The sequence below is a fragment of the Halyomorpha halys genome, unplaced genomic scaffold (assembly GCF_000696795.3).
Source record: "Halyomorpha halys isolate HHAL.00 unplaced genomic scaffold, Hhal_1.1 Scaffold281.1, whole genome shotgun sequence".
NCBI lineage: Eukaryota > Metazoa > Arthropoda > Insecta > Hemiptera > Pentatomidae > Halyomorpha > Halyomorpha halys.
This window is the reverse complement of record NW_027108453.1, coordinates 1,047,021-1,062,165: the sequence shown is the minus strand read 5'-3', so window position 1 is coordinate 1,062,165 and position 15,145 is coordinate 1,047,021. Positions and strand designations below refer to the sequence as shown.

The 15,145-nt window shown below is 28.8% G+C and overlaps 1 protein-coding gene across 2 annotated transcripts; it reads left to right on the top strand.

Moving 5' to 3' along the window:
* The first annotated feature begins 219 nt into the window (after positions 1-219).
* Positions 220-14,049, top strand: LOC106680709 (pyruvate dehydrogenase [acetyl-transferring]-phosphatase 1, mitochondrial). Of its 2 annotated transcripts, none has more exons than XM_014420593.3 (7): positions 220-503; positions 1,927-2,032; positions 2,154-2,503; positions 4,016-4,287; positions 6,200-6,392; positions 11,186-11,311; positions 13,775-14,049. In XM_014420593.3, exons 1-7 carry the CDS (start codon positions 360-362, stop codon positions 13,967-13,969), a joined length of 1,386 nt encoding a protein of 461 aa, XP_014276079.1. In that variant the 5' UTR covers positions 220-359; the 3' UTR covers positions 13,970-14,049. The 2 variants fall into 2 exon arrangements, with proteins under 2 accessions (XP_014276079.1, XP_014276077.1); XM_014420591.3 differs by having other exon boundaries at positions 230-503; positions 1,891-2,032.
* Positions 14,050-15,145: the final 1,096 nt, after the last annotated feature.

Here is a 15,145-nt window from a genome sequence, read left to right as displayed (position 1 = left end):
TGAGTCACCAAATTGTTTCATAATTATTACTAAATTGTTGATCGCCAAACGAAAGATTTTCAATTTAGATTGAAATTATTAAAAAACATTGATTGGAATCTAGAATAAGATTTACTTCATTTCTAAGAAATCATTCAAGAAACGTACTTCTATAACGAATTTATGTATTTATGATTTTCTAAAAAGGAATAAATTTATTGATAAGATTTTCACAAAATTGAAATAAGAAATAAATCTTTAAAACATATTGCTCAAATATGTTCTATGTGACTGATACAGGAGGCATTTGAAACCTTCCCCATGGTTTTTGTTTTTATTGTGCTTCACTGATTGTGGGGGATAGATGTGTGCCTAAGGAAATGATGGTGCCCTACACAGTATCTAATTTATTCTCTGTGAACAAAATTAGTTTTAGTTTTATCAATTCTTTATTCAAATGTAGTATATACAGAGTATCTGTTCCTAGCTATAACATCAATACTCCTCGACTATCCCCTGGAGAGGTAAGAAATTGTTCACTGACTTTTTTGTTAACTATTGAATTAGTCCTTTTTTCTTTAAAAAAAAAAAAAAAATACTGCTTATTTTTATAATTAAAACTTTCTTGGGTTAGCAGTACTCATAATAATCAATACTATGCAAGAGTTAAGATAATCTTTGATGTATTATTAAATGAAGTAAGTTATCTAAAATCGAACAATCATATAATTGAATCATAACAGAAGTATAACATTTAATGTAACCACTTGTACTGTCAGTAAAATATATTGTCAACTTTATGTCATCTGTCATTTCTTATTATTCTTAGATATTTTTTTCTTGAGATGCACTAATTTTATTTCTGATAGTTGCTCTTTTTTCCCTCCAAAGTTATAGATAAAATAGAATAGTTTGGGGATTGAAGGCAATAACAATCTAAAAATAGCCATTGTTTTTTCTTAGCTGAAATAAAATAGAATTCTTCTAGTGTTTTTTCTTCTCCACAAACTAATTTGTAAATATTTTTGTTTCCCAATTTAATATGATAATAATGATACTATGATTTCATTGATGTGAAATTTATAATTTTTATCTTTAAGAATACTTCAGATTTTTGTTATTGTTCTAATATTTTTTTTCAAAATAGTTGACAAATTATCTTTTTATTTTAACTTAGGGAACCTAACTCTACAGGTCATAGTTAATCTATTTTAGTCCTAAGATTTATTGTTCTTAGAGCTTGCCAATGTTTTTAAATACAACTTTTATTTTAACCTCATGGAGATATTTTGACTATCCATTTGTTTTTATGTTAATTGAATATTATTTTGCATTGGTACTACTAAGTGTTAATTATGAATAATTTATCTTAAATTGTCAGTTGCATTGAAATTAGTTACACTTAATATTAAAGTTCATTGTGATCGTATTTTTAATCAATCTTAAATTATTTCTGATAATATTATAGACTGGAGTTATTACAGAATGTTAATTTTACAATGTTTTAAAACTTTTTAAAATTGAACTAGAAATAGAGTGAACTCTTAATTTACTACCCAGTGTATCATATATGACCATTGTTTGTCAGACTACTAATGTAATATTTTATATAAAATATTTAATACAAAAAAAAAAGTATATGTTACTTAATATTTGGGTGCCATGTGTATGCAATATAAATAATAACACGTTCTGATTGCCTAGAAGCTATAATAGCTATAGATTTGGAAATACAAAAATATATCAACGGTCCTCATGAAAATGCTAAAGGCTTAATTACTGCACAATTTTTACATTATAGTATTTAAAAATTAAATGTTTTGCAGCCTGGGCTACACTGTTGTAAATTTATTGTATTATTTGCATTATATATCAAAATTGTCTATAAAATAGTGATTTTTGTTATTTTAGGTAAACCGTATATTGACAAGACTTGAATTTTCCCAGGAGTTTGCTCCAGGCGGACCAATCAAGTCATTTGATACAAACCAGCTTAGATCCAATGATCCCATGGAGGATATGAGAGCAGAAGCTATCTCATTACATGATGGGGGTGTGTGAATTTTGTTAAACCATGCCTCAATTAGTTCTTTTATGTATGTTTTTATAAAGTAGTCATTTTATGTTAGTATATGACAAATTATTTCAAAGAATAATGTATACTTTGTTCACAGGATTTTATGCCGGGGTGTTCGATGGGCACGTAAGTCCTGCTTGCGCACAAGTTCTGGCCAAACGGATGTTTCATTATGTTGATGCTGCCTTACTTCCTAAAGATAAATTAAAATTTATAATTGAGCAGAAGGATTTGAATCTAGTTAAACATTTTAATGATAATTATGAATTTGTGACTGAGTTAAAAGAGAAATATGAAAAGAGTTTACTTCAGCATATGGACATTCTTTCTAATAAGGAAATTATGTCTACAAAAGATGCCATAGAATATGCCCTTCTGAAGCTGGATGATGATATATCAAGTGAAGGCGTTCATGAAAATGGAGAAGTTGACAGAAAGGGAATGACGGTAAATTAACATTTTTTTTCTTAATATGCTTATATTTCTTTTAAAATTTGGCTATGCTCATAAATATCGGCTCTTGATCTTTGACGAACCCTAAATTTAAACCCACAGTAAATGAGATAGGTTTTAGCCAGTCAATCCGTCTTTTCTGCTTCAGTCCGTTTCATCATATTTTCTCCTTCTAGATTTTATCTTTTACCATAGTGAGAGTATATTTTTTTGAAAACAAAATGAACACAATTGTTATCGGACCTCCATTGATGTTGAATTCCTATATTAATCCATGTTATTTGGCATTCACGAGAAATATTGATTATTTTTTAAATGTTATGGTCAGCAATAAAAATTGATTCATTTTTAAATTGAACTTAGTTTGTACCTTTTTTCCAGAAATGTGTTAGAATTTATTCAACTATTATCCTTCCTACAATATTTAATGAGTGCAAAACGTCACTTCTTACTTTGAAAGAAAAATGCCTTAACATGCTATTTGCCGTGGCGTAAAAGAAAAATCTCCTGAGACTAAATTTTTTTTCTCAAAAGCAGTTACGTTTTACTGTGATATGAAGATATTATGAAATATTTTGTCATTTAATGCTTGATTTTAATTAAATTAGCTAACATTTAAGCAAGTGTTACTTCTTTGTTTAATGGAAAAATTTAATTAGAACATTTGTTAAAAGTCTTTTCTTTTTTGTAACTGAAAGGAACAGGTTTTATGTACTCTAAAACATTTGACAAGTAATAATCGATTATTTTATTTTGTAAATTATTTATTATTAAGTAATAGTGATTTACCATAATTTATGGGAAGATCAAAGATAAAAAGCATGGATGTCAACTCTTGGTGGATGGCTCCCAGAGCTTCTAAAAGGTCTTGCCTAGATTAGAGCCGAATAACAAGTCACCGTCTTAAGGCTGGAATTTCTCAGGCCCTATCCAACTTTGAAAGTAAGATGTCAATATTGCTTCAACATCAGCCTCACATTAACGGAATAAAATGTCGAAACATGTTTCAAAATCAGCACTCAACTTTTTAAGGTGTTTGAGAATAAATTATTGCTTTAAATGTGTAATCTGGTCCAATGAAGGATGAGTCAACTATGAAATTCAGGAGATTATGTAATGAGAAATCGTGGAGAATGTACTCTGTATGTATAATTGAATTAATGGAATCACAACAGGTATGTAAATGGGCATGTAAAGTTGTTAGGATTGGTAGCGAAAGAAACCCTAAAATGTTAATAAGCATTGAGCTGATTGTTAAAGGTCCAGGTTATAGACTGAAAATTTGATGTATTTTAAGTTTTATTAATTGTTAATTAAAAGATTGCCTGAAAATGTTTTTCATTTTACTTTCAATGAACTTGAGTGATCTTTTCGTAAATTCTTCTCCAAAAAAATTACCGAACAGATGAGATTAGGTTTTTAGAAGGAATTTAAGCTACATAATTTAGGGGTTATATTAAGTTAATTTTATAATATATTGTTAAATGTTGATTGATTGTGCCACAGGTATGCATGGCCGGGGCAGTTGCTTGCCTTGCTTACATCAAAGAATCTGAGCTGTTTTTAGCCAGCGTTGGAGATTGTCAGGCTGTCGTTGGCGTTTTGAATGATAGTAAAACGTGGACAGCTAACAAACTGAACATAGCTCACAATTCAGACTGTCCCGCAGAGGTTGAGCGAATACTGAGTGAACACCCTCCTAGCGAAAGCGACACTGTTATATCAAGTGAGAGGCTTCTTGGTCAGCTTGCTCCTTTAAGAGCATTCGGTGATGTGAGGTATTTTCTAATTTATTAATCCCTAAAGTGTAAGGATGTAGACAGTAGAAAGTAGGATTCATTTTTAGAACTTAAGTTTAGTGCATGGAGCTAGCTAGTGAATCAAATAGCCTACCAGTTTAGTGCCTGGAGCTAGCTAGTGAATCAAATAGCCTACCAGTTTAGTGCCTGGAGCTAGCTAGTGAATCAAATAGCCTACCAGTTTAGTGCTTGGAGCTAGCTAGTGAATCAAATAGCCTACCAGTTTAGTGCCTGGAGCTAGCTAGTGAATCAAATAGCCTACCAGTTTAGTGCTTGGAGCTAGCTAGTGAATCAAATAGCCTACCAGTTTATTCTCCAAAAATAAATTATATTGCCTTTAAAAAACAGCAAATACAAAACAAATTGTGTGATGACAAATTCTCAAAAAAAAATTAAACAATTCAATTATTGGAGATTTGTTACTATTGAAGACAATAATAAAGAATTGAATTACTAAAGAAAGGCTATAAACTTTAAGACGTCTAAGAGCTTACCTCTTTGTGTTATATTCATTTAAGGCATTATTACAGACTTTACTGTTTATAATAATGATTGTGTAAAATAAATTAAAGAATGTCTAATGTAAGTATTGCTGAGATCCACTATATTTAAGAACCAGAAGTACTCAAGGATAAAGAAAATGGTTTTCTGTGTATTCTCAGCCTTCATTTATACTTCTACGGTATGTCGAGATGAAAATGCATTATGGAGGAGAGAGATACTTCCATTGGCATCTCATCCCATGTTTAAGAAACAGAAAGATCAACCATGATGCACTCATTTGAAAAATCATGAAGCACTATAGAAGTTTGATATTAAAATGACCATAATTGTTTAATGATTTCAATAATTTAGTGTGAAACTTTGAGTGTATTAGGGCTAACTAGGTTAAAATTAATTATAGGAAAGTATGAAATGTTGTAATGAATGGACTGTATCGAATTGAGTTAGGGCAATTAAAAGAATTAACTTTACATTTGATGGAAGAAATAATATCATTAAGTATATAAAAATTAAAGATAATATGAAAGGAAATGAATTTAAAATAAATTCGTTTGTGCATACAAATTAAAGATAGAATAAATACAAAGGATTGAATTTTTGGCCAATTAAAATAAATTAGAGTCTGATTACAATTATCTTTTGAAATGAATAAAATATCTCTAATCAAGTTAAAACAAACAGAAATTAACTAAATCTTGATTTTAAATCATGAAATGTGATATCATCAATATAATATCAATTGAAATATCTATTATCAAGTTAAATCAAACTGAAATATTAATATAATTAAATTTTAATTTTAAATTATAGGACCGTTTTGCTTGGTCCATGTGGAGTCGTCCTCTACTCAATCATCCTTAAATGCCACTGAAAGAAATTAAAAGATGAGAAAAATTATTTTACTTTATTGGGTACCTAGCCTATGATTCTGACCCAGGGCAATATTGATGTTCACTTGTTCCTGATTTTCCTTTGTCCAGAATGGTGGCTATATAAATGGTACACAAGGTGAACATAAGATTGAAGCAATTTTAATTTGATTTGAACTATGATTAAGAAGATGATCCTTTAATAATAATAATAATAAAAATATAACAATTAAAGATATTGAATAAGAAGCAAAGCAGAATTTGAGAAATTTATAAATATATTACAAAAATAAAAACTTAGTTCTAATGGAACCCTCCCTCAATTGTGTAACATCTATTAGAGCATTTTAGAAATTTTAAATTAGATGTAGTAAATCCATTATTGATTGAAAATTAATATAAATATAAAAAAAACAAAACAAAAAAAACATTATAATTCCAGACTTAATGAATGAATGTGGTTTTATTGTTTAGAAAACAATTTAAAATTTCATTTATAGAATTTTTTCCTTTTTCAGGTACAAGTGGAGTGAACAAAAGCTTAAAAAGTTCGCTGTTCCCTTGTTTGGTTCCTCGGCTATTCCTCCAAATTACTATACTCCTCCGTACCTAACAGCAAAACCTGATATTACTTACCATAGGATAACACCTAAGGACAAATTTCTAGTCATTGCTTCCGATGGTCTCTGGGAACTTCTTTCACCGTTAGAGGTAGAATATGAGTCAGAACAAGCTATAATAGATTCAAAATAGTTCACTGTGTAGTTTTTTTTATTAACATATAGTTTCCTAATACATCTTTAGTCTCAGTATAACTTATCTTAATACTTTCTAATTATTTTGTTTTTAAGTAATGAAAATTAAACTTTTTCTTCTCTGAGGTGGCTACTTATTTTTTGGGTTGTTAACTTGTTTTTTCACATACAATAATTAATTAAATATAAATTGCATTGATATGGCTTAGTGAGTAAGGCACTATACTACTAATTCTTGAGCCTAGGTTTGATTCTGGCTAAATTAAATAATTTATTATTAATAGTGGATCAACTTTGGTATAAAGACATCATCCTTGGGCATATCCAGTAAGAAATAGGTATTTTAATGTTGTAGAGAAAACCTGTAAAAAAGTATTCCCTCCTGTTTTTTTTATTAATGTTTATTTATAATAAAATACAAAAAATTGATCTATTCAAACAACTATAATAAAATACAGACAATGGAAAAAAATATTGATGCCTGTTTACAAGTTTAAATACAACATATAAATAAGAAAATTTAAAAAAATAAAATAAATTATATGCTTTAAAAAAATCAATGTGTTAGTGATTTAAAACAGAAATACAAACAGACCTTTGTGTCTGCCTTGCAGTCACAACCAAAATTCATGAACTCTTTCGTGATTAAATATGTTATATATTAATTCTCTGATTAAAAGCTTAATTTTGAATATAATAAAGCACTGTTATTTATTAATCAGTGTTTTGTTAATTAAATTAATTGTTTCTAATATCTGTAAATAACTAACCTAGTGTGTCCACTTGCCTTTCTTTCTGCTTCAGGTGCAAAGCTCTATACAAAATTATTTTACAGTGGCTTTGTTAATATTGGGCCAATTAAGATGGTCCAATATTTTGTCTAGTTTTATTTTAAATTTTTAGAAAGGGTTATTATTTTTTTCTTGGGAGATTAGAAGATTCATTATTGAAAATAATATACTAGATAGGCATTATTAAAATTGAAATAAAATTATTCTACTGTACAAACAAAAATTATATTTAAAACAAATCATAATAATGAACAGTAAATGAGAGATCCATGGCTAAATTCAAAACGTGTATGAAGTTGTGTTTTTTTTTTTCTCTGGAATTTCCTGTGTTAATCTTATAGTTAAATCTTATATACCTATCCAGTTTGTATCAATTAATACTTATTCGTATTCATACAGACAACAACAATTTCGATATAGATTTAGGAGGAAATACATTTAAACAGGTTGAAAATTTTAAGTATTTAGGGTTTACTGTAACTAGAAACTACAAAATTTATGAGGAAATAAAGGCAGTATCCTCTTGTTATTTTTTAATTATGAAATTGCATACCTACTGTCAAGCAACTTATAAGTTAAAATTCACAAAACTATTATCTTTTTTACTGTTCTTTATGAATATGAACATTACCTCTTACAATAAGGGAAGAACAGCGCCTTAAGTTTTTTGAAAATAAAGTAATGTTTTAAATCGGACTGAGAAAGGACGATTTTGCTAGAGAATTCAGAAGGCTATTCCATGCCAAATTGCAGGAATCGTGGCGAATAAGACGGGTATGTAAGGTTGTAGGGCTTGGTAATGAATGGATCACTAAAATATTAATAAACACTGAACCAACAGGTAAATGTCCGAGGGGTAGACCGAAGTATAGTTGGAAGGATTACATCAGGATAGAGATTGGTGGTATCAGTATCTAAACTTTGGTTCGGCTATGCCTTCACTATTAGTATAAACTTATCGTATTTAGGTTCTGACCTCTACTGAAAAGGATCTGTTGAGTTTGTTTATCTCTTGAGCAAGAAGAATTTGACATATGTTATCCGACTAAAACAGTAATAATAATAGAATAGGCAGCAACAGGGTTAATGGGATAGTACGGCAGAATCATAATCATTATATTACAATGATATATCACAGAGGAGTTGATTCTGATATTTACAGTGAACATTTTAAAGTCAAATTTAACCATCCTATTCTGTCAAGAACTAAAATATAGCTCTAAGAGTATAAAGGCTTGGTCTGAATTATTCACCTTGTAGATTTTCTTCAGCTCTTCTACCAGTCTGATCAATTCACAGCCATTTGGCTTGAGTGGAGAGAATTTATAATTCTAATGTCTGCTAATAAATGGCCTCTCAAAAACTGAAGTCAACATCTAATAATAATAATAATAATAATCTTTATTTATTCTGGGATTGATCCCTTTAGAATAATTTACAGGCGTCAAAATTAGGCTTTAGAGCCTTAGAGTAAATTATAAAATAGAGATAAAATTACAAGATGCCATAAAATAAAATAATACAATGAATTTTAAAATATACAAAATTTGAAACTTCCAATTGTTATTCGTCCAGAATTGGGTGTACAGAAGGTAGTCGAAGATATGGGATTTGAAGATTGGAAGGGTGTTAAAACTACGAATAAAGGAGGGAATAGAATTCCATAGGAAAGAGGAGCGGATGAGAAAAGATCTACCAAAGGCTGCGGTTCGATGGGCAGTTACATATAAGTCTGAAGGCTATGAGCGGGTATTGCAGGAATGCACTGAGGACTTAAATTGAAGGATATCTGAGATGTAAGATGGACGGCGGGATTGGATAACTTAATAGAGAAAGGAAGCAAGGAAATATTTATGACGGAAGGAGGGGTAAAGCCACTTCAACTCTTCATAAAATCGGGTGACAGAGGTGTCCCTGGGGACCCCAAAGATGAATAGTACAAAGCAATTATTCTCATTTATTTTCAAATCATACTTGTGGATTAACTTAGGTTTATTCCAAGATAATGAGTCATTAGAACATTGTTAAATATCCTATACCATAGTTTTACCTATTATCTACCTAGTAGATGCCATGGAGTTTAGTTTGGCTGAAAAAAACTTAACACTTAAACTGAAAATCTCAATGCATAAGCATTTTTATGTAGTGCTGAATGGTCTTGTCCATCCTTCAAAATATGCCACTATTTTAGCAATTTTTTAGTAGGAACTGGTTTGGACCAAAGTATAAATTATAATATATCTAAATATTTAGATCTACCGGGAGACATGCCACTGTGACTGGTTATTGATTTGGTAAGGAATTTAAAGGGGCCTCTATACATTTGCCAAACAATGGCAAAATGCGCATGTTCAAGCATGTGGATGGGTTATTTGGATTAGCTGGTACAAGTAGGCCTGATTTAGCAGGGGATCTGTTGGGTGTCGGTTTTTGGTGGAAATAAAAGGGTACTTGTTTTGTATCTATATGTTTGTTTGAAGTTTTGCATTGTTTTAGAACTGCCAACTGATGAATATTTGTGCTCTCTGGTTTTTAATTAATTAAAGAATTTTCCCAACCTTTGGATTCAATAATTAACTCTTGTTTAAGATTGTATATTTTAAAATTCTATTGTTTCAGTATAAATACATTGTTTCAAATCTTGTTAATTAACTTTAGCAGTTTATTTTGTTTTTAACATAGCACAAATATTTTTTTATAATTTTTTGAGGTTTTTTACTTCCATCATTTTCAATAAATTATTATTTATTTATTCATTAACATTGTACAACGTTTCGGGACACACCGTCCCATATTCATGCACTACAAAAACCTATAACAATATTAAAAACTATATAACGCCAATCTTCTACTTTATATATTTTATTTTATACAATAAAAGTCACCTCATGATTTCACATGGGAAAATCATGTCTTCCATTTTTGCATCTTCACTTCTCTGTAGATAAGTTTTTTGTAGTGCATGAATATGGGACGGTGTGTCCCGAAACGTTGTACAATGTTAATGAATAAATAAATAATAATTTATTGAAAATGATGGAAGTAAAAAACCTCAAAAAATTATAAAAAAATTGACTCACCAGACTTCCTAGAGAGATAATCCAGATTAGCACAAATATATATTTACGAAGAAATTATATGTCTAATTAATTTAATTAAATTTTCTGATAAAAAATCAAGAACGAAGGTTGAATTTACAGGTTATGAGTGCTATTTAAATGAATTTTATCATCTACAGCCTATATCGCTGATATTTATGATTCCTTTAGTTTTGCCTATCTTTATTTTGTTCTTTTTTATTATGGAAATAGAGTAAATCGAATGAAATAGCCAAAATAATTCAAAAGAGCACTTCAAGCGTGTGGACATTGTTGCTTCCTTTGTTTACCAAGCATTTGTACAAGTCTTGGATTTGTGGCAAGTGGCAAATGTGTAGATCCAGCGTTTGGCTTCTTACTGAAACTGCTAAAAAAAGTTTGTAGCTCATTGTGTTTTCTCTACTCCTGGAAGGCTTTGGCCATTGCTTAGGTCAATGGCCTTATTGATTAGGTACCTAAAGTAAAAATATCTAATTGTGATTATTTAAAGTTTAAAAAATATAAACATCTAAAATCGCACATATTGAAACAATAAGCTAGCTAAACTATATTCAGCTTATAAAATAATGAGTGAAATTTAAAGAAACAAGTGAACAATAATATACCTATATTATGATAACCACAAAATGTTGTTCACTAATATATGTTATAATTTAAAAACATCGCTTCTCATTAGTCATTGACCATAAACTGCATTCATTAGGTGTATTCCAATAAACACTTTTAACTATCAGATGTAGTTATTGGAACATATCTTATATACACTAATAACAATTATGAGAGAGGATCCTGTAAATTATTTATACAATTAGACATATGTAATATGCTTATTTAATAATAAACTTTCAAACTGATTTCAGGTAGTGCGTATGGTTGGTGAACATATGAGAGGAAAAGCTGCCTTGACCCCTATCAGGATTCCGAAAGACAAGAAGTTAAAGGAGATTAATAATATACTTCTAGCCAGGCGAGAAGGGCTCAACAATGTATGGTCAAATTATTTATTAATGTTAAGAAATTATTTGCGATCCTTATGTCTTGTGAAATCATAATGCTCATTTGCTTAAACAGTGGTATATCCTACAAAGTAAAAAATTTTGATTGGTCATATTTCGAAGATAGTGCCATAGATTAGGGTTACTTTCTCTACTGGGGACGTCCTAGGGCTATCACAAAGTAACCCTTGTCTTTAGTAAAATCTACAAAATTTAAAAAATCTTTCTTTCATCAGATGTGCGACTATTAAAGTAAAGCAGCAATATGATGTCCTATAATTGAAATTAAATTCTTATTTTATATTGTATAATTAAGTATAAATTAAATTTTTAATCAATCAATTTCAGTGAATTATTTTTAAAAATTAAACAGACCCTTGTTATAAAAAATTTTAATGAAAAAAAAGGACTTCTTATTATTATTGGTTCATTACTTTATTTAATGAGTTTTAATGAAGAACTCTTCCTTATTAAATTAAATTGTAATTTTTTTAATTTAAATAACCTTGGTTCAAGTCTCGTTTGTTAATATAATGCTTACATTTCTCCATATTTTTTATATAGGAAATTTTATTTATTAATTAATTTAAAAACAAACCGAAAGCAATAATGATTATTGTGACTATTATAATAGTCTAATATAATATAAGTCTAGTATAATAGCTTTAGCTAAGACTTAATGAGGAGACCAGTTTTGTTTTGAAATGGGAGGATATAATTCTGTTAAGAGCAACTGATATAGGGCATTGGCCTTGAAACATTAAGAATGATATATTAAAATAAAGAAATTTAATAAGGAAGAGTTTTTCACAACTCATTAAAAAAAAATATTTAAAGTGAAAACATATTCACACTAATTCAATCATATTATAATTGCTGTAGTTTAATTATTAAAAAATACCTGAGACATTTTTATTGCTCATCCTAGAGAATATTGAACAGATTCTGACTACTTTTTTTTTTTAAATATTTATCGTAATTGAATTAGTTATTTCAGAAATGACACATGTAAGATTTTTACTGGTTCTTAGTTAAGAATGGTTTTGGAAACATTGTCTACAGGTGTATCTATTTGTGCAAACAAAGTAATTTAAAAAAAATATATTAATACTTGTGGGTAGCTCATTGGTAAGGTATTGACCTACAAACTCCAAGGACCCGATTTTGAATCCAGCTGTTATAGATAAGTATTTCTGTTTCACTGTTGCCGTGAGTCAGCCCTCTGGGGTCCACCCAGTCTATTAAAGTGGGCTACCGAGCGTGATTCTGGCCAAATCACCTCCTTGCACAACCGTTGGTCTAGTAACAGTACTTCCTTACAAAGTACTGCACCCCTAAGCCTTATAGCAGTAAAGATTTAATATTTTTAATTAATACTTGTAATTTTTTTTTTTCAATTTTTATTATCTTACGACAGTCATATTTGTTCTATTAATGTATAAAAAAAAAAATTAAAATTATATTAATGCGATCCTGAGGAATGTTTAAGGACTCTGAAATGTCAAAAAAGAATTAATAAAAAACAAAGACTATAAAAAGGAAAAATAAATTTCACAATTATTTATCAATTAAGTATATACTTTTCTGCTAAAGAATTAAACTAGCCAGTAATTTTTCCATAATTCATTGCTTGCAAATATGATCAATGAATTTTGTTTAAAGCAGAAAGAACACAAGTGAATCACTTTTGTTATTCCTACAAAATAGCGGGTTGGCATACCTGTTGTCCAGATTCTCCTGCTATCACGTTACTAAAGACCATTTAATTTTACATAGACATACCAAATTTAATCAAAATAGTTTGAGTCATTTTAGAGAAAATCTAAAAAAAAAATGTGTAAAATTCACAATAAAAAAGTTGTACTTCCAGTCAGTCGATTTTATCGAAAAAGCTGCTGTCACATCCCTTAAGTTAAATACTCACCTCAAATATATTATTTCAGTTTCATGCAACTTTAGTTTTTGAGCTAGACTGGTAACACGCACAGAGACCATTTTGTGAGATTTGGTTATTTGGACTCATCGTACCTCAAAACATTTATTTTTGTCAAAAACTCGAGTTCGAAATTGTTCACTATCCCAATACTTTCCTTTACTACATATTCCATATACAAGTAAATGAAAGTAAAAATAAGAAAAAAATACTAAAATTTGGTTTACTGTAGAAATAATACAAGTGTAAATTTTTCAATTTTTTTTCTGTACATCTAATATTTATATTGCTAAAACCTATCACAAATAATGAACTGTTTGATTCTTTACAACATATATTTTTTATTGATTTTTTTTTTTTCTGTTAGAAGCACTGAACAGTTATTTCATTTCAATCAAAATTGTGTAAATGTGTGTATTGTTTCTGAAATGACCAATTAAATTTTTCCACCTTAGATAGGTGTAGTTATTTATTAACCAGTTAATTTATTTTCTTTTAAAAACTTTATCCTTTTTCCATAGGCACCAGAAGATAGGAATGCAGCAACCCACCTAATTAGAAATGCCCTTGGAGGAACTGATATTGGTGTGGAACATTCTAGAATTTCTTTTTTCCTCTCCTTTCCACAGGATGTGGTTAGATATTATAGGGATGATATCTCCATTACAGTGATATACTTCGATTCTGAATTTATATCACAAAATCTGTACATGTAAAAATAAATGTAGATTAATTGGTGAAGCACATGCACAAAAATTCAACAGATCAAAATACATTTCATTGTCTTTTTGTTTGATGTGATTTTTCTTTCTTTACTGGTCAAATCTAGTTTGTAAATTCGTCTTTCATCGTCTTATTTAATCAAACGAATTTGAACTTGTTATTTATTGATTTATATTTAAAATTTTAATACTATGGCTTTATTTTCTCGTGTTTTATTGTTGAGCTGCTAATTGTTTCTATGAAGTTGAAAGCTATTGTTGTTAAGTTAAGCCTTGTGTAGTGTATATTAAAAGGGCTAGATTCCTTCCTTTAATTTATTCTGCTATAAGACTAATCGCTATTAAAGCCAATGTTCTTTTAAGTTATAATTTTTTATTTTAAATGTTTGCGTACAAGATAAAGCACATATGTTTTTATGCAAATATTTTGATAGAAGATTCATAAAAGATTAAAACAGATCAGTAACAAATTTTGAGATTTTTGTAATTTTCTCATATTTAACTTAACCAACATTGATTTTCTGTTGATATTGCTGAGTTATAAATTATTGAACATCAAATATCTTGCTTTCAGTTGGTTAAATTTATTTCTCTAGCCAAAAAATTTAAATTTAAGTGATTATACTAATTAAGTTAACAATTTTATTATATTTGTCGAGGGCAGTAAAAAAGATCAAATGACGAAACACCCATTTCTGAAGAAAGCCAATTAAATATTTAGTAATTTACTACAAATTTGGAAAAGTGCCAATCTATAGTACACTTCTAAACATTCGATTGGTTCTTCTGTATAACTGACATTTATAATATTTGACTATTTTAACTTGATCAAATATAATATAACCTATAAACAAAAAGGTACGATTATTTTCTTTTTGAAAAAACTATTAAACTTGATACAAAGCCCTCTGAAGATTGTTGTCTCATATGATATTAAAAATTTTATAAAACTTATAGCAGTGGTTGCAAAAATGGTTATATAAACTTAATTTTAGTTAGAGGGGGCGAGATGAACCATTAAAAAGATCTTTTTAAGATCTAATAAAATTTATTGTTACTTTTCCTTTGGAACAACATAAACACATTTTAACTAGCGTATATTATTTATGTTTTAGTACTTACTATCATATTTTAAATGATAGCTGTTTTGTTTACTAATTTTAATTATTA